This window comes from Dromaius novaehollandiae, chromosome 10 (assembly GCF_036370855.1).
Source record: "Dromaius novaehollandiae isolate bDroNov1 chromosome 10, bDroNov1.hap1, whole genome shotgun sequence".
Taxonomy (NCBI): Eukaryota; Metazoa; Chordata; class Aves; order Casuariiformes; family Dromaiidae; genus Dromaius; species Dromaius novaehollandiae.
The window spans coordinates 21,741,832-21,766,398 of record NC_088107.1 but is presented as its reverse complement, the minus strand read 5'-3'; the positions used below and the strand labels follow the sequence as shown (position 1 = coordinate 21,766,398).

The window sequence follows — 24,567 nt, the reverse complement described above, 5'->3', positions numbered from 1 at the left end:
CTGATTGAGGACCCTTTTTTTATATTTTTATGTAATATATATCTTTTTTAAGAATGATCTTTGACAAAGCAACTAAAATGCAGCAGCAGCAGGTAGAGCTGCGTACTTCGCGCTCCATGTTTTGACTGCATTTCTGGTGTTCCAGAGCAGATCTCCTTTTTTTTTTCTTTTTTTTTTCTTTTTTTTTCTCCCTTGTTTGGAGGGGGAGGAGTTCATATGAGGAAAGATCTCCAGAAAACCAGCGATGAGTGGTTTCAGTTTGGGACAGCTGCATATTTCCCTCCAGCTGTCCAATTTCCACAGGAGGTGGCAAGAAAGTGCCTAGGAATTAATTCAATAAGTTAATGCACTTAGATATCTGTTACTGTCTTGTTGTGCTTAGACTGTAACCGTAGAAGAATAACTGTCGTGGGCTGCTGCCCTCGCCGCTGCAGAGCTAGGCCCTCACCTCGGCCCACGGCCAGGCTGGCAGCCGGCTCTGTGGTCACGGCGCGGGACGGTGGGTCGCTCCGCGCTCAGGGGCCGCGTGGGCCCGGAGCAGCCTCCCAACCCCGTTTCGGCGTGTTTAGTTCCAGTAGTGTTGGACTCGAGCAGTACCGAAATAGAAAAGAAGGAAAAAAAAAGGGCACCTTAAATCTTGGGAAGTGAGTACTGTGGAAAAACTTGCTCGTCTTGCGCTGCACTTAGCTATGGGTAAATGGTAGGATATTTTTCATGGCAGAAAAATACATTTTCTTGCTTTCTGTTGTAAGCTTTTTCTCAGCCAGCTCAGTAATGTGTATCTGGTGGCTCAATGTCTTGCAATCTGTTCAGCTGGTGATCAGATATTTTCATAAACCCATTGCATTTATTGTGGAAGCCAGAAAACAAAATGTAATAAAAATCCCCAGCATAACGCAGCTGCAGGTATGTTTTAAGGGGGGGACAGAAAGTGCTTGCTTTTGAAGAGAGAATGCTCAGGGAGAGCAAAAAGATTTTCTGTATTTTAAACTGCGGTATTTTCATTACACTTTTTTTTACACTATACATATATTTCATTTCCCCCACCTCCTGGGCATTTTGACCTGTCAGCTGAGGAAAAAACTAGGTATGTTTTCAGTGACGCTGGCAGAAGTCTCCTGAGGTCCTGTTTCTTCAGTCAAATCCATTACGTTTTACCTGTGTAAATGAGTAGAGAATCAAGCCCAAAATGGCAGCTTAAAGCTACAAGTGGTATGCTGAAGATTTTTTTTACCCTGAGACCTAGAGAATTACATCTCTTAAACATTTGTTAGATGCAAAATTTCCAAATAATTAAAAATTTCCAAATAATAACTTACAGTACAAATTCAGTGTTAGGTTCAGCAGTCAAATTCTAGGACGCAGTGGCGATACGACCTAGGCTGCCGTGCTGTGACTGCGGTGGCACGGGGCTGTGCGCTGGGATTCAGTCCAACAGCAGGCGTTAATGCTCGCAGAATTTTAGAAACTTTCTGATTATCTTGTTTTTCCAGTCATTTCCAGGGGCAGCGGAGGATTTAGGCCTCCTGAATAGAAATCAAAGATGAGATGTGTGTTTTAGCCTCAGAGGGCTTTAATTTTAATATAAGAAGTGAATCATAGGATTGTGAATTATTGTATCACTAACTAGAAATCCATATGCAGGTTAAGTTTTAGAAAAACGCATGTTTTATATATCGCACTCTGTCCACCAAACCAGGGTGCAAATTTCCGGAAGTGGGTAGAAAAGTAATGCGAATACTTAGCTGCTGAAGCGTTATGTCAGTGTCTCTTTAGCATCGTTTTACTGGCGGTGCCAGTGGCAGCCTGCGTTCCTGCTGCTGCTCCAGTTCGGCTCCCTGCCCTGCAGCGTGCTCCCTCCAAATGAATCCTAGCCACTGCTCGTGAAGGTTTCCATGTCCAAGTGAACAGATAACACTTCAGTACTTATTTGAAAGAAAGAATTACTGCTTACGTCTTGCATTTGAGTCAGACGTAGGATTCTAGTTTTCAGCCGAACTGTGGATTGTAATGATCGGACACCATAGTCTTCATATAAAGGAAGCGGTGATGAAGGAATCCCAATTCAAAGATGCATGAGCATCTGTTGCGCTCGTGCGAGAGCACGAAAAAGCAATCACTGTGCAAGAAGTGCATCAAATTGATAACCATAGGACGTAATGCTGTTACCAAGTCAGAAAACTGAATGTTAGGTCCTGAATTGATCCTTCCGAAGTACAAAATGTTATCCCTTTGCACCAAAGTTCTGGTAGCCTTGGGCAGAACTGGAATCCACTGGCAATGCAAAGGTAGATGTATAGATCCATGTAAAAGATACAATCTTAAGGAAACAGGAAATATCAAAGTTGAAGGTCTTACCTAAGTGCGAAGGTGATTCTTCAAAAAGAATGCAGGATTAAGCAGCCCAATTCTGATCATTTCAATGTTTGGAATAATATCTTGGGCTTGGGAGATACATGATCATTTTTTATTTGAATTTACAGAATATGTGTATTTCTCAATACATGTGTTTGATGTATAATAATCTCCTCTGGTTAGAAATAATTTGTCTAACACACAAACCTACTGTTATATTATTTTGGAAAATATGCGAAACTTACTGTTTTCTAGAAAGTAACGATATACCTCAGTTTAACAAGGTACTTATGTGCTTAACATTAAGCATGAGAGCAGCCTCAGATATTCACATATTTAAAGTTAAGTCTTTACTAAGTTTTGCTGCTTTGGGGATTAGGTTACTGGTTTATCCTGTAGGCTAGGCATATGTTAAATTCACGTATAGCCTCAAGGCATATTACTGTAGTTTCCATTCTCCTGCCTTATCGTGTTGTAATGGAGCTCATCCTTTACAATATCTGTTTAACATTATTTACTTATAGCCGCATTTAATTTCTATATACCCTATTTGTTATCTTTTAACTAAGGCGACTGGCTTGCCAGTTATCTTTTTGGGTGGCATTTTTTCAAGTGTTTTATGGAAAGGGCTTGTTTAGCTGGATTTCCTGTTAGCATCACCTTTGATAGATGTCTTTTACATTTTTAAATACATCACTATGTGTATTTATCATTGTCCTATCCTACAAGATAAAAGGGCTCAGGATGATTATAAAAAAGTACTCAGATAATTTTTTTTCTTTGAATTATGCATGCATGTAGTACCATCAAATCTGTGTCCTTAAACTATAAAGCTAATTCTAGAAGGCTAATGCTCATAATGTGGTTTATAGGAAGACTAATGTTATTTCTGAACTCTGTTATCTATCTAACTTCTTTCTGAAAGCTTACGAGTCATTTTAAGAAAATAAATATTGGAATTTTTCAAATAGACAAATTATTGGTTTTAAATTTGAATGTACCATTCTGGAAGATTGTTTCTGCATGGAAATGGTATTCTGATTTCTGATAAATGTTGGGAATAATTTAAAACATTCTTTGCTCAGAGCCTTGCCAATAGTGGAGTTTGCAAAATGGAAAGAAAAGAGCTTGACCTTAAAACAGAAGAAGAGCCTAAGTGGTGACATATTCTGCTGATTAAATGCTAGCTGTGTGGGTTTTGTTTATATAGAAGCAAAGAAATAATGCAGATCTAACTTTGAAGAGAAACTGTGGACTACTAATATAAAGAGTTATTTCTTTTACAAAGTTATAAATAACCTGACATCAAACAAAAGCATTTAACTGTTTGATGGAAGGCTCCGTGGTTGCAGAGAATAGCTGCGCGGCCTTTCAGTTCCTGTTCGGTTAAGTTATTAGCTGTTTGTACAAATCAGAATTGGCTTTTATATAAATGATAAGTAAATAGAAAAGAAGCATTAATAGTTCCCATACCAAGAGTAGGATTTTAAGATCCAAATGTTTATAATGGACATGCTCAAGTTTGGAACAAGGGTCAGGCAAGATTGTGGAAATGGCCAGGGGTGCCACTTTGAGACCTGTTACCTTTTTAGGGTGAGTTTTCTAAGAAAGTGGCATCTTAACATTAAAGAAGTTATGGTAGGAGAACACAGTCAAGTAGAAGAGACAATTTTAATGATTCACTTCATAAGAAATTAAATTTTGTTGAGAAAGATGCGTTTCTAGAAAGTTAATTCATCTCACAGTGATAATCACTGTCTCTGTTACAAAGTAGCTGTGGAGTATATCATTTCATTAGCACTTTTTTTCTCTCCAAGAACTGAGGAAGTTTTAGCTTCAGGAAGTTTAAAACTTTCCAAATTTATGATGCAGCTGCTGAATTAGACGGTTTTCCTGTGTTTCCACTTCACATGTTAAAATAATTGTGTCTTTTCACTTGATAAGAGAGCTACAACTTCTAACACTTCGTCAAGTTACTGAACCCTGCCAGCCTGGTTCAAGAACGCACTGGTGTCCTACACAGAGCCGGGCAAGAGCGGTGCGCTTACACGTGCAGTGAGGTTTTGTTCGAAACTTGGCGTTTGGGGTATTTTGTAGCTAAAGATTTCGGTTCTCTCCTTGGCAGTCCTTCTCCCTTCTCTGCTGCCTCAAAGCAGCAAGAACCAATTTTTCCTCTTTTTCTGCGGATGGAAGAAGCCGATAGCCAACAGAAAGCAGCAGCAAGACGCATTAGATTCCTGCAGCCGCATTGCCAAGCCGGCACCCGGCTGCTGCTGGGAGACCCGGCAGCACGCGCTCACGTCCCAGTGCTCGGCTGGCAACGGCGAGCCACTGGCCGTCATCTCCGTGTCGGTAGTCAGATTTGGGCTAGTTTCTGTTGGCTGTAGCACTGCTGTTAATGCTAGCAACGTGTTTGCTCCCGAAGCTTGTGCATTTTTATGGCGCATGTTTTAACAGCGTAAACAATGATACAATGTTAAGACATAATTTAGCAAGGGGAATAGAAATAATAAGTAAATAGCATGGTTAAGATAACACCTAACAACACTCATTTTAAAATTTTTCTGATGTTTTGGTGTAGGTGATGTTTGGGAGGCAATATGAGCTAGCAGGCAGAGTAGTCGAGTGGATACCAGGAGAGATGTGGGACAAAATCCAGACTTTAGTGAGCTTTGGTGTTACCTGCCATGTGGCAAGCCCGCCTCGTCACCTTGGTGTAAAAAGTGTTGCTGGTGACTGCAGTGAAGTGTCAGCTTTACCACAGATAGGCCTTTGCAAACCCACTAATAACGAGTATAAAATAAAAGTGAAGTTTAGAATCAGCACTTTTGATTATCCCAGACTGAGACTGCAGTTTGAATATGCTGGAGAGAAAGAAGAGAGTACTTATTTTCAGACAAACTCCTCTGAAAGGACTAAATTAGGTTTAACGTTTCAGCTTTTCTGATCTGTGTTCTGAGGTGAGCAAAGATTTCAGTGCAGAATGAATTTGCCTGGGAAATTTCTGCTTAAGGAAATTGTGGGCGAGCACCCAGAATGAAAGCTGAAACTCAAGCTGAGTTACACGGCGCTTGAGCGCTTTTGGTAGCGTTTGGCAATGCTTAAAGCATGTCCTCCCATTATGTTTGTGAAAAGTCTTCAAGTCTCCCAGAAATGAAACAAAATTGATGATAATAAAGCACGCATTCCTGTTTCGGAGCGGTCCGTCACAAAGGGCTCCCTGCGTGCCTGCTCACGTCTCCAGCGGCCGGCACGGGCAGTGTCCCCAAGCCCTGAGCTTAGAGGACCCTGGAAAACTGGATTATCCTTGGCCACATCGCTTGCCACACGGAAATGCATGTGGTGAGTGTGTCATAGGAGATGGACCGTCTTGGTTAGCGAATCCCTCCGATGCGTCGGGGAGCTGCTCGGGCTAACTAGAAGCATACGCTGCTGTGGGCTTGTGCTCGGGCCTTGGTAACCCGTTCGCTCTCTGAGTCTCTGGAGGAAAGCAGCTTCTCGTCAGGTTTAAACCAATTCGTTTTTAACCTGTAACCCTATGACCAGATGTTTTTATATTATTTTGCAAGTGGGGGGAGAGGGGGCAGTCTTAGAAGAAATAATTAAATAGAGCTGCAAATATAATTAACAGACAAGCTTCCCTGTGCTTCCCCTCTCTTGTGGCTTCCCAGGTGTAATGGCAGTACTCAATAAATCATCCTCATAATATTTGATCCATAATACTATGATTCCCTAGTCTAACCCAGTTTGGTTGGCTGAGAACTGGCTTTCTGAATCGAGCGAATACGCGCTTTTTAGTTCTTTGTTTTGCCTTTGCATAGACAAAAAGCTTTCTGCTGGCTTTCTCTTCCCCCGACCAGAAAATGAATTAGCCTCTTTGAAAGATAATTCCAGTGTTTTTGTGTTTTGTATGGGCAGAAATAACTGACATGAATGATGCCTTTCCAGAGCTGCAAATGTCCAAGTGAAACACGGAAACCTAAATCCATCAGCAGAACTAAACTAAATATTACTTTAAAAATCAGCACTTACACTCTCCAGTAATCCTGGACTAACCTTCTGCAGTACACAAGGAGCAAAAAAGATCATGATCTAAAACTCAGCCACTTTTTTTGTTACTTGTAATAAAATATCTGGCAATATTTAATGTGTGTGCTTAGAACCATTAAAAACCAGTCTGTGATCTTAATCTTCCTTAAATCTCTGGGAAGTTGCTGGCAAAATTTTAAATTAATTTAGTTTCTCTTTTTTAAACTTTTGACATATGTAAAACGTGTGCAGTTACAGCTTGGAAACAGAAATGTGGATTGTCACCAAAATACTACTACTTAGGTTAAAAAAAATGCGAATTTTCACAAGGCAATTTGACTGAGCTGTTAGTCCTTGAAAATTTAGTAGCATGCATCTCCACTTGTGTGTCTAACTAGGATATAATAAGTCTTAATATATGAGTCACAAGTTCAACTTAGACTTGTCTAATATTTGTTTAGTATTTTACATGCATTCTTCAGATTTCTGACTGAAATTTTAGTTTTCTCAGTGAAAATTTTGTTTATCAGTTACAGGATGCTTATGAACTCTGTTACTAGGTTATGAAGATAGGGTTGCAGACTAGGGGATTCCTATTGTAATTTTTGTTGTAAAATTAAATATTGACTTGGTAAGATTTGACTTGCAGTTTGATGGGTAATTGCTGATCCATATCATTCAGAAGAGCTGAGTGCTATCAGTTACAAAGGTTTTATTCTGCTGCTTTGCACAAGCTCGTACCTATGCATTTACCAGTAACTGTAGTTTTTGTCATGACAAAAGGAATGTAGAGGCAGATTAAATCAGACAAGTATGTTGTATGATTCAAAGAGAGTATTTAAGTTAGATCGCGAGCTGTTCACCAAAGCAAAGCCTCTTCCCCCTCGTAGCTCTCCTGCGAAGGTGCCCGCGCGTCCCTGCCGATGCCTCGCTGCCCGCACGGGCCCGGGGACGAGCGGCCCCTCAAGCAGCCTCTCCCATCCCTGCCCGATCCTCGGGAAGCTTTTGGCTCCCTCGATATTCACAGAAGAATTAAGAGCTGCGAAGCCCCTTTGCCACCCCAAGGAAAGCCTCTTCAAGCTGTCCAGGCCCTGGTGGTTACTAGTCGCCCAGCAAGGGCCTTCAGCTGCCCGAGGAGGTGCTTGCAGGGAGGCAGGGGCACGGGGGGCTGCGGAGCTGTCTGCCGGGGGACGACCTGCAGGTACGCCGGGCCGGGCTGTCCTCCCAGCAGCCCCCCGTCTGCAGCCAGAAACCCCCCCTGTGCCACGGGGAAGCCTCATCTCCCCGCCGAATGATGAGTTCCCCTCGCAGCTTTATTACTGTTCCCACACCACGGGGAGCTTTTAATTTTTTTGACTGATTGTCTTTTTTTATTGCTCAAGTGCTGGGTGGCATATTGCTGGCTTTTGTCATTGTAGCCTGTTTTGAAAGACTGACTTTTATACTGCTTCAGCCTTTCACAGCTAGAAAAATTGCAGCAAACCAGTAAGCAGAGTCTTACGTAGGGAATATTGGCCCAAATAAATCCGTGAAGGAATAAATGGTTTCCATCTAGAGACTTTGGAAATGGGGACTCGGGCTTTTTCAGAAATATCAGTGCAGCGGATGGGGATGGTTCCCGCACCGGAGAGTGCGTGAGGGCGCTTCCCGAAGTGCTGGGCGGGAGCAAGGCCTGCCTGGCGGGCGGGAGGGAGGGAAGGGGCGGCTCGCCCTCCGGCCGCTGCAAGTGGGACCCGCAGACGGCTGTGGGCTGCGGGAGGGACAGAGAGGCAACCCGGGAGGGTGTCGCTGCGCGACGAGTTCCCACAGGTCGTCCCATCAGTCATGGTGTCGGGCGAGCAGCTCGCGCTCGGTCAGCAGACTTCGCGTCCGTAACGCGGGGAAACTGAGAATTCGGGCAGAAACCAAGCGTGGAAAAGAGTGTTCCTAAAGGTGACTTTTCCCCAAGGTTTGAACAGAAAAGGATACGGCAAACATTGCAGCCCCACCTGTATCTTGGTTTCAGCAGATGTTGATTTCTTGTCAACTTTGTGAAAGACGGTGTAATAGCCATTATATCACATTCCTTAGGAAAGACTCTGTATTACCATTTTAACTTTGCACTGTTCTACCCTAGTCAAGTGCTGACTTTCCACTTACATGGCGGGCGGTCACTGCGGTCCAAGGCAGTAAAGGATTTAAGAGCGCTGCAGCTTCTCATTTGCAGCAAGCTCTCACCCCGAGAGTAGGCTGTGCCGTTGGCCGGCGCTTTCTCACGCGCTTACCTTAACCACGTCGCCGGGCTGCGTGGCAGGTCTCCACCTTGGAAATGTATCTGGGACCACAGTCACGAGGTTTTTAACTCGGCAGAGAGCAGTAAGAAGCAAGCACTTAGTCATGAAATAGCAGATCAGGACCGTATTTGCCGTCTCTCTTACTCATGTGTACTGTAGCCATGGCACCACCAGTCTTTGAGAAGATGAGTATGTTGTGTGTTTGTGGAGTTAGTCACCTAACGCCTGTTGTGTTGGGCCAAAAATAATGCAGGGAAGTGGGTGCCTCTTCTGTGGGATTCACCCACGCTAAGCCCAGCTATCGAGGCAAAAACAGTAAAGCTGTATGAATGTCTTAATTTTCTACAATGAGCAAAATTTTTAAAATAATATATAAAAACCAATAGTATGAGTTGCCTGCTCTGAATAAAAGAAATGAAGCTTTTACTGCTTTGATAGAGAGGTCTCAAGTCACAAAAGCAAATAAGCACAAATGGATATTAATGGGACCTAGGCACATATCTAAAGTTAAGCAGGTGCTTAAGTGCTTGACTGCACAGAAATGCAGTGATTTAATTAGGATCTTGTTACGTTTGACAAGCATTATCTGAGGCTGGAGAGCGAGCAACAAGAAAAGCTAATTCTGGGGAGATGCGTCTGGGTTCCAGCCTGCGGCAGGAGGAAGAGCGGCCGTTCCTCGCTGGAGTGCGGTGGGGAGCTGTGAGCTCCCGTTGCAGCTTTTTATGAGATGAGCATTCCAGGCATGTAAAATGCGCCAGGATCATTCAGAAAGGAGAGAGAAGTCTCTGTTGTTTAAAACAAAAAGAACAACAAAAACAAGTCAAGTGTTTTTCCATCGTAAAGAGAAGTCCTAGACAAGGTTTTCATTTGTTTTCTTTATTGTTCACCTGCTAAGGCAAGTGCTGGACTTCATTTTCTCCACCAATTGACAATGAGTCGGAACTCTGCTAGAGGTTTATTTTGGTTTTTCTTTCCCCCCAATGAAGGAAGAATTAGTTCATGATTTTTTCAAAGTACCTAGTATAGTGTATCAGGTTTAGTAGCTGTACTGGTACAATGACCTGAAATCATTAAAATTGATTCCACATGTGATAAATACCAGACAATCAGCAGCTCTGGTACATGAGTTTCCTATCCTTAATGTTGATGCTATGATAGTAACTCAGCCCTGAAGTTAAAAAGAAAAATATAGTGAAATAGTGATTCCATTAATGGTGCCTGGCTATATGCAGTGTTAGTGTGCGAAGAGTTCCCTAATTATCCGTGGCGTTGCTAGAGCGAGTAGAGGAAGCTATTTTCAGTGAATGAAAAATGAACATTCTAAAAACTGCTGTTCATGTGTCTGTTCATCAAGTACAGTAGCTGTTAAAAAGAAACCACGAGTTCTGTTGTTCTCTTCTGAATCAGAAACACCAACTGCAGTTGTTTTAGTACAGTGCTGATTGATATTAAGTGCTTTTCTGATTGTAGTTATTATGCAATTCTACATTTTGCTGATAAATTCTGTAATCAGAAAAGCATTTAATATCAATCAGCAAGCATTTCCTTACAGAACTGTAGCTGATAATTAAATTCAGAACTATCCAAATGCTTTATTGATGAAGTAGATATTTTTCTCAAAAGAACAATGTCTGAACGAATGCGTAATTGTCACATATTTGGCTGTCTTTTAAAAATTCTTTCTGGCTTTAAGGGCATTAAGGCATTTCTACTAGTATTCTGAATGGTTTTCAATGTCTTTTTGGTTAGTGAACTAAAAAATGCAAACTATTACTTTGTTGATCTTGTTTTTAAACTGAACTGCATTATCGACCGAGAGCGCGTTCTTAACGTATTGTTAAAAGTGCTTTGAAAACTTGTAAATCCCTGTAATTTATGTTCCTGTGGTCTCGACTGCTTCTTTCTGTCCTTCTGGTTTTAATTTGAATGCAGTCTCGTCTGGGTGTGTACCTGTAAAATTGTGTTTTTCCAAGTACAATTTACAGTCATGACCTTAAGTTTTACAGTGCTCCTAACCTTATAGGCGCTTCCTCCTATACCGAAAAGCCAACTGTGGGTCAAACAGCTCTTTCATATTATAATTGTATAATCAAGGTTACTTGGAACAGATCTGATTTGGGCATTTTTTAGTTTATCGCAAAGACTTTGTAAGAATATCGAGTAAATCAAAAAAGTGCCTTTGCAAGGAGACCAGTTACAGCATTGCCTTCTTCAGACGTGCACAGTTGTAAACTTAGCCTGCTTCATGACAACAGTCCCATTTATCTAAACAATTCTCCTTTTAGAGTCAATGGCACTGATAGAAACTCCGATAAGAAATACAGATGGGAGGATCTTGCGGAGTCTCCGCTTACTGCAGCTCCTTGCCGGGCGCCTTACAATCACCTTTTCTTTTCGGTGCCCGCGAATGCGTAGCCGACATCCCCAGTGAAACACGGGCTCCTCTCATTGCTAGAGAGCTGCCTAGTAAAGGACGATCAAGCGTCATAAGGGTTTTTACGGTCCGGGTGATCTCTTTCTGAAATTTTTATGACATTCTTGCTATGTTTAAACAGCATAGGGTTGGGGTTGTATTTTGTTTTTTATCTGTAAATTATCACCGTCCCTTTTTCTATAATGCTTTGTCTTTTAAATGGAAGGATTAAATGATCTCTTTATTGCAGTCTTCAGATTAATCCAGTGCTCGTTTGTTTATTGTCCTTTGTGATACAGGGAAAAGAAGTTTCGCAGCCTTATATTCGTTGTGTTCCTCCGCAGTAAAAATAATGCTTGCACACTAAAAGAGAAGTTATTTCGACTTACTGTTCTTGGCTTCATTTTTAGTATTTATGAAGTTTTTTATTCTCAGCCAGGCTCTTTTTCCTAGCGTGACTTCAGCACTCTCGGTAGTTAACAGGAAGAGAACAGCTAGATTGATCACGTGTTTTAATTGTGTTACGTTTGCATTTTCAGATAATTGTGCAGTCGGGCCGTCACCCCACCGTGCTGCAGAAACTGTGCCAGTTGCCTTTCCAGTATTTCAGCGATCCTTGTTTAATCAAAGTGCTCTTCCCTTCGCTCATAGCAGCTTGTTACAATAACCCTCAGAACAAGCTCATCCTGGAGCAGGAGATGAGCTGTGTTTTGCTCGCCACCTTCATTCAGGTAGCTATTCCCGCACTGCTGCAACTGCCCCGCTTTCTCTCGCCTTCACCCTGTGTATGGAAATCGTTTGCCTTAAGTAAAACAAGTAAACACCATTGAAGTGCTCTAAGATACGATGCCGTTCTTTTCAAACCACAGATTATAGCCGTACTTGAAACATCTTATAACGCTGGAAGGTTACTGAGTAGTTCAGGTTCTCACTGTCCTCTGCAGAATCCTGTTTGCATTAAAGTTATTGGACGTGCTGGTAAGGTTTGATGTAGATCCTGCCTTTATGGGACAATTCTTAAAATATTTATTTTTAAAAAAACTACTTCACATGTAGCATATCTGAAATTTGTGTATTCTTCTGTTTACATATAAATGTACAGTTGTATACTGCGTACAACAGATTTACAGAGAGAACTGACGTGTATATATTTTATGCAGAATATACACAGAACATGTGTTACGGCTCTAATCTTGCAATCTCTGTTTTTGACAGTAAGCCACTGAGGTCATTAGGAATACTGTTTTCAATAAGGATTTACAGTATTTTTGTTCCCTTTGAGTGCATTTATATTCTGTGCTTTATTTATCAGATTTTTGTGCATGCCTCATGTTTTCCGTATGTTTTATTGGCTATTTTCAGATGAATAAATGCAGTTTTCATAAATAGTCTGCTATTAAAAAAAAAAAAAGAAAGGTACATTTGGGGGATTCTAATGCTGCTAGAACTCCGAATCAGCCACCTGAAAGTTAATCTTGTTGGTACAGCAATGTTAGTCAGACTTCTTTTCCTAATGCTTTACAGCTAGTCCAAGGGTAGGCTCCACGGATTTGGGAGAGAGGGCACAAGAATTAAATATTTACTAAAAGTCCTAGCGTAACATCAGACTTCTGAATGCTACTACTTTTTATCCTTTCAATACTAAAATAATTGCATAATAGTTTAAAAATTTGAAATTTAGTATTAAAAATATTTGCCATCTTGTAACGAACTGCTGTTTGAATAGTTATAATTCATGTTTTACTTTGATGTGTTTTGTATTGAAACATTTTAATACAAAAACTACAGATTGCAGTTTAGCAACCCAAGTGGCAAAAAATAATCTAAGCATTACAAATATACACATACGGTTTGATGGGGGTTTTTTTCCTCTAGCCAAAAAGCATGAGTGTAGAGGGAGTGTCCCATATCTGGATAATTAAAGCTATTTACCTTGCTTTCTTTACTGTAAAAGAGAGATTGGCATTTAAATGCCTAGCAGCTATAGTAAAGCATAAGTATATTTACAAGGATCAACATCATTAATTTGATTTCTAGTTAGGAGTTTATTTATACCTCAGATGCCAAGTCCACACACTGTTCTTTCAGGCTTCTAAAAAAGGCGTTACATTAAAATATGGAAGCTCCTCATGGCATAAATTGCCATTTCTTTGCTGGCTTCAGTAGTATTTTAATTTTTTACCAAGGTTAAAACCTAATCCCTAATATTGAGCATACACAGAAAATAATTCTGAAAGGAACCAAAGAATGTTTAAATGCATTTTAAAATGTATTTAATGTAGATGGTTGTTGTACACAGTATGCACAAAGCAACTTGCCTCTCTATTTCCATTGCAATTCACTGCTGTTTGTCAAGCAAACCTCTAATTTGCTTCGGTGGCAGTTTTGGTGAAGACTGTAAAATGTTTGCTCATGACTAGAAAATGAGATTCTTCCTGTGCCAGGGAATGCAAAAAGAAGCCGTGTTTGCGTACATTTTTGGTGGCGTGTAAGAATATGCCAGTTAAACACAGTACATTAAGGAACTGTGTGCAGTATAAATCAAAGGAAAATGATTGCTAGATTTTACACTGCTCATGTTATACCTCCGTATCAGCAGATTTATTTCCATCATCTGAAGTTTGCATCATCCTTTTTATTGTCGTTACTTCTATTTCTAGATGAGCTGAAAAAGTTAAAAAGCATTCAAGCGTATATATGATATGCTAAATTGTATCTCTTATGTCGAATAAAACACCCTCTCCGCTCAGTGAATACTTGAACCGAAGGCGCGGTCCTGAAGCCCGGTCTCCTGTGAGCACGGGCACCGCTGGCCCGCGTGAGCCCGCGCTCTTCGCGCGGCCGCCGGGGGCCTTGCTGCCGCGGGGGCTTCCTCGCCCCTCCTGCGGGAGCACCCAGATACCTGCCACCGGGACCGCGGGGCCGTGCGCCCCGCTGCCGCAGCCTCCCGAGGGGAGCACGTCTGCGGGAGGGCTTCCCTGTCGCCCGGGAGAGCAGGACCTCCGACTCCGAAGTCACCGGGAAGCAAAGCCCGGGAAGCTGCGAGGGAGGATGTGCAACGACCGTATTTGCAGTCGGGAGTGCAAGTCTGAAACGCAGTTCTTTTTACAGAAACGTAGCTACAGGCTTAAATTGAAAACAATGATAAAAAATTATTTCCTAAGAAGATGTTAAAGCCTTGCTTTTCTTATACTGTATATTAAAAAGCATAATTTCTCACAAAAAAGCTAGAAAATCCTCTCTGTATTACAGAATTTAAGTGTTCTGTTATGAAACAGCAAACAACACAGAGCTGAATTTACAGTTTTCATAAAGTATTTTTGAGTGACCACAGAGACTTAAAAATGTTTTAATTCCTCCGATACAAGATCTGAAAACCTGATGCCTTTTTTTTTTCTCCTCCTGTAGGATTTTGCACAGAGTTCAGGCCAAACGGATAATCAGTCATCTCTGCAGCGGGGTATGTCTCCAACGAAATGTATTAAAGTAGCAATTAGGTAACAAAGTAGGTGGATACTACGTTTTACTTTGATTCAGATTTTTGAATACGTATCACTGTGAAAAGAATATAGGAAACCGCCAAAAGGTTTTACAGTTTTGGGAGAAGGTCCCTAGCTTAACTCTTTTGTATATGGCTTCCAGTAGTATCAGAAATTAAGAGCATTTATTAAATGCAATGTGATACTATGTCTTAAAATGTGATACTGTACGTGGACATATTTAATGAGCTCTCACAAAGGATATCCTCAAAAGGTTTAGGTTGCTGAAGTCACGCAGACACACCAACATACCCGAGGAGCCAAAAACTAGTAAAACAGTCGTGTGATTCTCCTGCAAAGCCTGTCAGTTTGCAGAAGAGTGGATTTTTTTCTCAGCTGTTGCAAATATTCTGTCGAACGCAGTTAACCACGTTAGGCTAAACATTGGAAAGATACTCAGCTAAGACAGCTATCACTTGTTAAACAAGCACAAAATTCAAGTGTGTTGATGGGAATCTGGTCACGAGTCGTCCGGGTCTCCTATAAAGTGCAGCAGTCTCTCGGAGACTCATTTGCTCCCTAATAGCGAGCAGAAATGCACCAGGATCTCCAGTTTGCATTCTGCTGTACTTTTTTGGCAGCAGATGAGCATTTCTGGGTATAAAACGTAAGTGTGGTATTTAAAAATAAATTATAAAATGTAAAATTAATGTAAAATTGGGATTTCTACTCTCAGCTTTATAGCTTTTAGTTTGAAACAGTCTCAGGCAGTGTTTACTACACGAACCTCCCAGGCTTGTGTCTGCATGAGAAGCTGCTCGAGAAACTCGAGTGGAAACTACTTTTTATTTTCATTATTCAAACTGAGCGAACTTTCAAACAAAGATGACTACGTGGCAACACGTCAGTGGGGTTTCTAAGCGCGCCCCGGCTGCAAAAGCTGAGTCAGTAACAGTAGGAGAACCGGGGTTATTTTCGTCAATTTATCTCACCTGAACGTGAAGGACGGAGCCTCCCAAAAAACAAAAGGAAACAATAACCTGCTTTGTTGTGCGCTGGGGACCGAGCCCACAGCCCCAGCGCAGCAGCGCCGGCAGCGCTCGCCGAGCAAAACCCCGGCCGGGACCTCGAGAGCGTCCGGGCTTGCATCGGCTGCGTGCTCGTTATTTTATTGCCATCTTGTCTTAAGAGGGGCTAATGTGGTAATTTTATGTTCTCTCTCCGACAGAAAAATTTTTCAGTTCTCAGGATTATCTTGAGCTGTGCAACCGGTTCCCTCGCCAGGCCTGGGAGGAGGCTCGCCAGTTCTTCTTGAAGAAATGAGCACGTTGCGCTAACGGTTAGGACGCGAACGTTTTAACGCTGAGCAGTGTGGGCTGACGGCCTTCCCGAGAAAGCTCTTCTGAAAACTTTTTGATACTCTAAATACTTATGCTGTAGATATATATAATTTGCACTATTTATATCATAAGTATTGTAGATATTTCCAAGTTCTGTTTTGTAATTTTGATAATTTGAGTTTATTTCATGCGCGTATCCTATGTGATGGTTTGGGTACTCTCTACCCTGCGATGTGGTGGTACTTGCACTGCAAAACTGCTGAAATAAGGTTGCAAATAGAGAAAAAATGTTCTATATATCTTGTAATAAAGTAACTTATTCTGTCTGTAGTGCGACTTCTGTGTTACCAACGTTGGTGTGTTCAGATTACCACGAGCAACGCACGACCCGCAGCGAGAAAAACAAGACTTGTGCGATGTCGTTTGGGTTAAAAGCCTAAAGGACTGGTCAGCTTTGCTGCCGCTGACGGTTCGCGGCTTGTTTTTTGGCGGTTTGGGATAAGTGATTTTTAATCAATACGCGTTTTTAACGTTTCGGTAAGACTTTAATAATGCCTGTTCAAACCGTGTGATGTTCGCGTAACGGCGCCTTTCCGCGAAGCACTATTAAAACGCAAAACGGCCCCGTGTCTCCGCACCGTTTCTGTCCCGCGCGCGTCGCCGCGCTCCCTCCGTCCCTGCCGCCGCCTCCGCGCGGCGGCGGCACCGCCGGGGGGGGGGGGGGGGGCGGCCCCGGCGCCGGGGGCCCTGGGGGAAGGCGCCGGGCCGGGCGGAGCGGGCCGGGGGGAGCGGGGCGCGGGGGCTCCGCTCCGCTGCCGGCGGCGGGAGCAGCTTGTCGCAGTCCGGGGCGCCGCGAGCTGAAACCCGAGCCCGGCCCGGCCCCGCGGCGCCTCGCCGCCCCGGCGCGCAGGTGGGTCCGCGGGGCCCCGGGGGGAGCGGGGAGCCCCGGACGGGAGGGCCGCCGCCTCCCGCACCCGCGCCGCCCCGGCCCGGGGCCGCGGAGCAGCAGCCAGCCCCTGCGCCCCGGCGGCAGCGGGGACCCCCCAGGCCCCGGCCCCGGCCCCGCGGCGCCCGGCGAGCCCGCGGCTCCCCCCCCCCCCCCCCGGCCCCGACGGCGCGGCGGCGGCTCGGCCAGGTTAGAGCCGCCCGGAGCCGCGCGCCCGCTGCGGGGGGGCCCCCGCCCGGCCCCGATCCCGGCGCTGCCCCGGCCGCGACCTGCGCTGTCCCGGCACCGGGGGGGGGGGGGGGGGGGGACACGGGGCGGCCCCGCCGCGCTGCCGGCGATGCCGAGCGCAGATAAGGAGCCGCCGCCTCCGCCTAGACGGGGCGGTAACGCGGGCGCGGGGCCCCGCGGCAGGTGCGGGCACGTCCGCGCCGCCCGAAGGGGAAAGACCCGCTCCGCCCCCGCCTGCAAATGCGCGGCGCTGCGCGGGGGGCACCCGGCCCCGGCCCCGGCCCCGGCCCCTGCCCCGGCGGCTCCGCTCAGCTCCGCGATCCTTCCCCCGCCACCCCCCGCCGCCGCCGCCGCCGACTTTTCGTTTCAATCGTTGTCTTTTTTTCTTTTTTTCTTTTATTAAGTCCAAAATATTTAATCCCACTATTCAACCGCTGCTCCGACAATAAATAACAATAACTTACTTTTGTTCGTTAAAGGCTCAAACACTCCGTCCTCCGTCCACCGATAACTTAGCATTATTATTACTGGGTGTTCCCGACAAAAAGTCTCGTTTCCGCGGCCCCTTTCTCCGGCGGTCGTGGGCGCCGGGCGCCGCGGCCCGGGGAGGCACCGGCGTGAGGGGGGGGCGGCGGCGGCGGCGGCGGCGCGGGCGCGGGGGGGGGGCGCACGCCGGGGCCGCCCCCGCTTCCCTCCGGCGAAATCCGCGGTTCTCGGGGGGGACGAAACATCGAAATCCGCCGGGAAAACGCCCCAAACGACGAAGCCGCCCGGGCGGGGGGCGCCCCGCGGCGCGGCGGCGGCAGCCGAGTCCCGGGGCTCTTCCGGCCGTCGGTGCCGCGGCTTTTGTTCGTTCTTAAACAAGAAATGAGACAAGGCCGAAGGCGCCCGGCGCCGGGGCGGCCCGCGGCCGGGGGCATGCAGGGAGCGCAGGCATGCGGAGGTCCCGCGGCGGCGGCGGCGGCGGCCTCACGTCTCGGCCGGGCTGGGCACCATGCTGTTGGGGGTGTCGGGGAGCTGGGAGGACAGCGAGGTCACGTCGCTGCCCGACGAGGTGCCCAAGGAGCCGGACTCGGAGAAGGAGACCTGCGGGAGCGGCGGCGGTGAGCGCCGCGGGCGGCCCCGCGCGGCCCCCCGCGGCCCCCGCCCCGACGGGGCGGCCCTCACCAGCTGCGGGAAGGCGGGCTGCTCCAGGTCGCTCTGCAGGGCGAAGTCGCTGAGCGCCTTCCAGGGCGGCTGGTAGGTCTGCACCTCGACGGCGCTGCCCTGCACGGCGCTCTCGTGGCGCACGGGGCTGCCGGCCACCAGCGGCGTCCCGGTGAGGCCCTGCAGGCTCTGCGGGGACACGGCGCGGCCGTCAGCGCCGCCGCCCGCCCCGCGGCCCCCGGCCCGCCGTGCCCGCCGGGGCGCTCACCGTCTTGTCGCCGTGCTGCTGCTGCTGGAGCTGCTTCATGAGCAGCGACTTCTTCTTGTCCTTGCAGCGCTTGTTCTGGAACCAGACGCGGATCACGCGGGGGCTCAGCCCCGTCATCTCCACCAGCTGCTCCTTCATGAGGGCGTCGGGGCGCGGGTTGGCGGCGTAGCAGGTCCGCAGCGTGTGCAGCTGCTTCTCGTTGAGCACCGTGCGCACGCGGGTCGTCTTCTCCGCCGCCTTGGGCGCCGGCGGCCGCGGGGCGGGCGGCCGCCCGGGCACCGGCTCTGCGGCGGGCGGGCAGGGCGCGCACCGTCAGCGCCGCCGCCCCCCGACGCCGCCGCCGCCGCCGCCGCCGCCGCCCTCCCCCGCCGCCCCCCGCCCGCCCCGCCGGTACCTGGGAGGTGCGGGGCGGCGGGCGGCGGCAGCGCGGGGCTGCGCGGCCCGCGGGCGGCGGCGCCGTCGGGGGGCGGCGCGTGGTCGGCGCGGCAGAGCAGGTCGCGCTCGCGCAGGCAGAACTGGTCGCCGGGCAGCAGCTGGCGGCCGCAGGCGGCGCAGCGGAAGCACTCGAGGTGGTAGACGTGCTCGCGGGCGCGCATCACCAGCTCGCTGCGGCTCAGGCCCGCGCGGCACCGCGCGCACTTGGTGCCGAAGAGCCTGCGGGGAGCGCGCGTGAGCCGCGGGGCCGCCGCCGCCGCGCCCCTGCGCTGGGCTGTCGCTGCCACGGCTGCTGCGGTTGCGGCTGCCGCTAGCGGGGGCGGGGGCGGGGGCGGCGCGGTCACCTGCTGTAGTCGCGCTTGCAGTAGGCCTTGCCGTCGCGCAGGAAGCACGTGCAGGTCTCGTCGAGCGGCTGCCCGCACTCGGCGCACTTGAGGCAGGCGGCGTGCCACTCCAGGTCGGGCGCGACGCGCAGCAGGAAGCGGTCCTGGATGCGGCCCCCGCAGCCCGCGCAGCGCGCCCGCCCCGCGCGCCCTGCGGGAGAGCGGCCGTCGGTGCCGGCGCCCGCCCGGGAGAGCGGCGGGGCGAAACGCGGGGGGCGGCGGGAGCGGAGAGCACGAGGACGGGAAAAGGGCGACGAACGCGCGGAAACAAAGCGGCAACGCGGAAAGGAACGCAGACAGGAGCGCGCGGAAATGCAGGAGCGGACAGAAACGCAGCAACGCGCAGGAATGCGCAGAAATGCAGAAACGGACAGAAACGCAGGAGCGCGCAGAAACGGATAGAAATGCAGAAACGGACAGAAACGCAGGAGCGCGCAGAAACGGACAGAAACGCAGAAACGGACAGAAACGCAGGAACGCGCAGAAACGGACAGAAACGGACAGAAACGCAGAAACGGACAAAACCGCACGGAAATACAGGAACGCACAGAAATGCAGAAATCGGAAACGCACAGAAATGCAGGAACGCACCGAAATAAAAACACGCCAGAAAGAAAGAAGGAAAAAAAAAACAAACACCGAAAAAGAGAAGCCAAAACCAGAGACGCAGAAAGAAACGAAAACAGGAAAAACAGAAAGAAAAAGAGAGAGAGAAGAACGGAAAGAAAGAGAAACAAAAACAGAAAGGGTAAAAACGGAAAGAGAGAGGTAAAAGCAGCAACGCGGGCAAATAAAAACAGAAAGAAAGAGAGAAGTGAAATCAGAGCGAAAGGCGGAGAAACAAAAACGAACAGAAAAACAGAAAGAGAAATAAAACGGGAAGAGCGGAATAAAGGACGAGGTGAGCAGCGAAGCGGGGACGGAGGGAACGGAGTCAAACCAGGGAAACGGAGCGCGAGAGAGAAACGAGAAAAAGCACGGAGTGGAAGGAAGGAAGGAAAAGAAGAAGGACAGAAAGGGAAGAGCGCGAGGGAAAGGCAGGCGCGGAAGGACGGGGACAAGGGGAGAGGCGCAGGAGCCGCGGCGGGGGCCGCAGCGGGCGCGCAGCGGGAGACGCGAGCGGGGGCGCGGAGGGCAGCGCGGCCGGGAGCGCACGGCGGCGGGAGGCGGCCGCGCTGCCGCAGCGCGCCCGGCGCTGTCACCGCGGCGGCGGGGCCGGGCCCGCCCGACGGCGGCGGCGGCTCCCGCGGCTCCCGGCGGCGCGGCGCGCACTTACTCTTGGCGGGCTCGCCCATGGCGCCCGGGCGCGGCGGCGGCAGCAGCACGTCCACCATGCGGGCGGCGGCGGCGGGCGCAGCGGCCGCGGCGCGCGATGCGGGACGCGGCGCCGCCGCTCCAGCACTACCCGCGCCGGGCGGGGGCCGCGCCCGCCCCCCCGGGCCCGCCCCGCCGGGCCGCGCCGGCCCGTGATGTCAGCGCGCACCGGCCGCGGGGCGGGGGGGGCCGCGCTGACCTCACCGCCCGGCCGCGCGGCCCCCGCAGGCGATTGGCGGCCGCGGCGCGGGCGCCAGCGGATTGGCCGCGGCGAACAATGGGCGCGCGGCGGCGCGCGGAGCGGTGCGCGGACCGGCCCCCCCCCCCCCCCCCGCCCCGGGGCGCGGAGCCGCGGGCGGGGCAGGGCAGGGCAGGGCAGGGCAGGGCAGCGCGTTCCGCTCCGCTCCGCTCCGCTCCGCTCCGCTCCGCTCCGCGCGGGGGGGGGGGTCCCGCGGCCCGGCCCGGCCCGTCCGCTGCGCCCCCGCGTGCGCCCCGTCCGCGCGCGCAGAGGGAGGCTGCGCCGGGCGGCTCGTCCCGCCTGCCCGTTATTCGGGGCTTTTCGGTTTAGTTTGGCATTTTCGTTTCTCCTTTATTTCGGCTTTTCCTGCCGTTTTCCCTGTATTTCCCCTTTTATTTCGTTTTCCCCGTATTTCGGCTCTCACTTGGCTTTTCCTATATTCTGCCGTTGCGTTGCGCTTTGCTTTGCTTTGTTTTATTTATTTTATTTTATCTTATTTTATTTATTCTATTTCATTTTCCCTCTGCTCGCGCTTTCCTCCCCGCGCCCCGCCGCTCCGCCTCGCCCCCGCTGCTGGCCCGCCGCCGCAGGCAGGTGCCCCCCGGCAGCCCGCGGAAGGGCGTGCGCGCCCGCGGAGCCGGCCCCGCTCGCGGCCGTCGGGGGCTCCGTCTCGGCGCGGGGAGCCGGAGGCGGCGCGGAGGTCGCGGAGCGCCGCGGCCCCGGGCGCTGCAGCGGGCGGCTCCGCGCTCGCAGCCGCGTGACGGAGGGCAGGGAAAGCGCGGGGGGGGGGGGGGGGCGGCGCGCTGGTGCCTCCGCCGAGGGGACCCGCGGGGCCCGGGCAGGCGGTGCCGAGCGTCCGCGGTGCCGGCGGGCTCTGGGCGGGAAAGGCTGGAAACTGGTCGTGGCCGCGGACGGTGGGGGGGAGCGTGCGCTGGTAGGAAGGGAAACGCTGGCGAGGTCTGAGCACCCCCGGGGTGCCTCCCCGCTGCCTCCTGCCGCCGTGCAGCCCGGGGGCGGCCGGGCCGGGCGTCCCTCGCGTTGCCGCCGGGGTCCCGGCGCGGGGGGGGATCGCAGGGCGCCTCCGCGCCCCGGGCGCAGCTCCGACCCCCGCGCTGCCTCTGCGTGCCGCCCGCCCGCCGCCGCCTCGCCCGCTTTCCCTGCCCGCGGCGGCGGCAGGAGGCACCTCCCGCCTGGGGCGCCGGGTTTCCCTGGCCCGGGCGTCCCGCAGGCGCGAGGCGGCGGAGGCCGGGCCGGGGAGGGGGGTTTTGCGCGTCCCGGTGCGTCGGGAGCCGCACGGGCTGGCGACGAGAGGCGAAAGGCGGGCGGCGGGCGCGGAGCGCCGTGGCAGCCCGTCGGGGCCGCCTCGCCCCGTCGGGGCCGTGCGCGGGGGGCGGGGGGGGGGCTCCCTGCTCCTCCGAGCCTGCCCCCAGCCCCCAGCCCGGAAAGGCTGCGAGGCGGCCGGGGAAGCCCCACGCCGGCCGGAGCGGAGCGGAGCCGCGCGTCGGGGTGCCCTGGAGCCGCGCGGCGAGGCCGGAGCAGGGCCGGGCCGGGCGGGTGGTGCTGCGCGTGCCGCGAGCGCAGCGCCCGGAGAAGGCCCGGCCGTGGCAGCGCTGCCGGCCCCAAGCCCGGGAAGCGGCAAAAGCAGCGGTTGCTGGAAGCGCTTGGTAGTGGAGACCGAATGCAGCCTGCGCGCGTCCTGCTGCCCGCTGCCGGCTGCTCTCGGCCCGGCGGCCCCGCCGGGAAGGGCTTCGGCAGGCCGCGGCCGGGTGGGGCGTCCCGCGCTCCCTTCGCGGGGGGGAACGGCGGCGGTTTTCCTGTTTGCAGCAGGCTGCGAAGGCAGTAACTGCTGCTTCTCGGAGCCAGCCGTGGATTAAGTCCATTATAAAATTAAAACAGATGGAACACGATTTCAGTTGCGTTACCAGAAAGGACAGGAACCATCTGCAATAAGAGTCAGCATCGCAAAGCTATTGCTACCACGTTACCATTAAAACCTTTGATGAACGGTTTTCTTTCCTCTCTCAAACCTGTTTGCATGAAATGAATGTTTTATTTATCCCTCTTCCTGAGATAATCATGTTTTATTTAGAAAGATGACATCTCTCAGAGAGCCAGCTCTTGGTTCTAGCAGAAGACGCAAAAATAAAGCAATGTTGCAGAACTCCACCGTCGAGCTGTCCGGGGCTCAGACGGGGCGGGTGCCGCGAGAGGGGCATCCCCCCTCCATCTCTGCTTGAAAAAAAGCCACATTTCTGTGTATTTGGGGACAACGCCTGACACTCAAAATAGATAATTAATGAGATAATGGGATACTGCATGTCACCTCCTGTCCAACGGGATTATCTGATGGCTAATTATGGACAGATTGTGATTAATGTGATTATGGATTGGATATTAATCTGATTCTGGATTGATCTAGTTATGTTTTAGTCTGCTCCAAATGGTTAATTGGATCTGAGATAATAGAAACGCAGCTTGCACCAGATTTTGCCACATCAGTTGATGAAGTATCTTTTGATCTGGGTGGGTCGCGAACAATAAATTATTTACAGCTGTGGGGAGAAGGACTCTTCCTTAGGATGCAGTCACTCATTTCATTTTCGCGAGCCTTTGAAAACAAAATCAATATCCTTTTCGGAGATGTCGACAAAAGAAAGGCACGTACGTAACTCGCAGGCAAGCGGGACGGGACGAGGCGGCGGTTGGCCCGGCGGCGCTTCGGGTGCAGCTCCCACCAGAGCGGCAGGGGCCGGCGGTGCGGGGGGAGGCCGCCTCCGCCCTTCGCCCCCCGGGATGCTCACAGCTCGGGCAGGGATCTCCCGGGGCCGCTGGCACCGTGTCCGTGCCTGGCAGCGGCGAGGCGCTTCCCCGGCTGGGCTGCTCCTGGAGGGGTTGGATGGAAGGAGTCCAAGTCCGACAGGTCCCCAAGCGCTGTTTGCGACAGAGGGCCGTCGAGGCTGCTGCCTTCAGCGCAGACGTGTTATTGACTGAGCTCAAACTGGAGTTGAAGCACAGGCACAACTTTCCCTGGAGCGCTCGCAGGCATGGAAAGGGCCGTGTCCGGGGTGGTTGCACGCGCCGCCTGCTCTCGCCTTCGCAGGGGAGCCCCGGGCAGGGGCAGAGCAGTAGCCACGTTCCCCTCCAGCGCTGCAACGCGGGGGGCAAAAAGCATCTACCTGTTTAACAAATAATGGTGCTATAACCTGGCCGTGAGTGGTACGTGCGTGTCCCTCAGCTGCAAGGTGAGCAGCACGTGCTGGGCAGCCAGGATGGGCTGCTCCTTCCTCGTGACCTCGCTATTTGGGGGCACATGGAGGTGATTTGCAAGTGAGAAGGGTTTTGAGGAAGGGCAAGCCCCCAGCTGCGGGGGGGCTTGCAGGCTGGGTGGGGGTGGGAGGGTTGTCCCAGCCCCCTGCGGTGGGCTCGCCCTGGGGAGCGCTTCCTCCTGCCCCAGCTTTGGCGAGGCAGCTGGGCGTCCTGTCCCCGTCCAAGGGGCCGTGCGAGGCCTTGCGAGAGGCCGCGAGCTGCTCGGGGTGCCCCGGTGGGCTGCCCCCAGGCAACCGGGGTGGTGCCTTGCTGTGAAGGCGCCCGAGTGGTGAGATGTGTTTTGGGAGAGTGGGAAGTCAGGGCGGGGTTTTAGGATGAAAAATCTCAGCTTGTTTTGATGCTTCTGTATTTCCTGCAGGAAAAGCGGCTGTGGGAGCAGGGAAGGGCTGAGCA

General features: G+C 51.0%; 2 protein-coding genes across 7 annotated transcripts in view; one reads left to right on the top strand and one right to left on the bottom strand.

Annotated features, from left to right (window-relative positions):
• The window catches only part of SCAPER (S-phase cyclin A associated protein in the ER), a 193,762-nt gene extending 177,250 nt beyond the window's left edge, over window positions 1–16,512 (top strand). For 4 of the 6 annotated variants that reach the window (XM_064517566.1, XM_064517565.1, XM_064517563.1 and 1 more), the window contains exons 30-32: window positions 11,610–11,801; window positions 14,479–14,530; window positions 15,778–16,512. In XM_064517566.1, coding sequence (XP_064373636.1) covers window positions 11,610–11,801; window positions 14,479–14,530; window positions 15,778–15,872 — 339 coding nt within the window. In that variant the 3' untranslated portion in view covers window positions 15,873–16,512. Of the gene's footprint in view, window positions 1–11,609; window positions 11,802–14,478; window positions 14,531–15,777 lie in introns of those variants that run through there. The other 2 variants (XM_064517564.1, XM_064517568.1) reach the window with 2 other exon arrangements.
• Window positions 16,513–17,870: 1,358 nt separating this feature from the next.
• On the bottom strand, window positions 17,871–20,738 carry ISL2 (ISL LIM homeobox 2). The gene is made up of 6 exons (XM_064517569.1): window positions 20,572–20,738; window positions 19,257–19,446; window positions 18,872–19,131; window positions 18,478–18,761; window positions 18,231–18,398; window positions 17,871–18,149 (listed from the first exon to the last, which is right to left on the bottom strand). The coding sequence occupies exons 1-6, from the start codon at window positions 20,627–20,629 to the stop codon at window positions 18,033–18,035; spliced, it is 1,077 nt and encodes a 358-aa protein (XP_064373639.1). The 5' UTR covers window positions 20,630–20,738; the 3' UTR covers window positions 17,871–18,032.
• Between the last annotated feature and the right edge of the window lie 3,829 nt (window positions 20,739–24,567).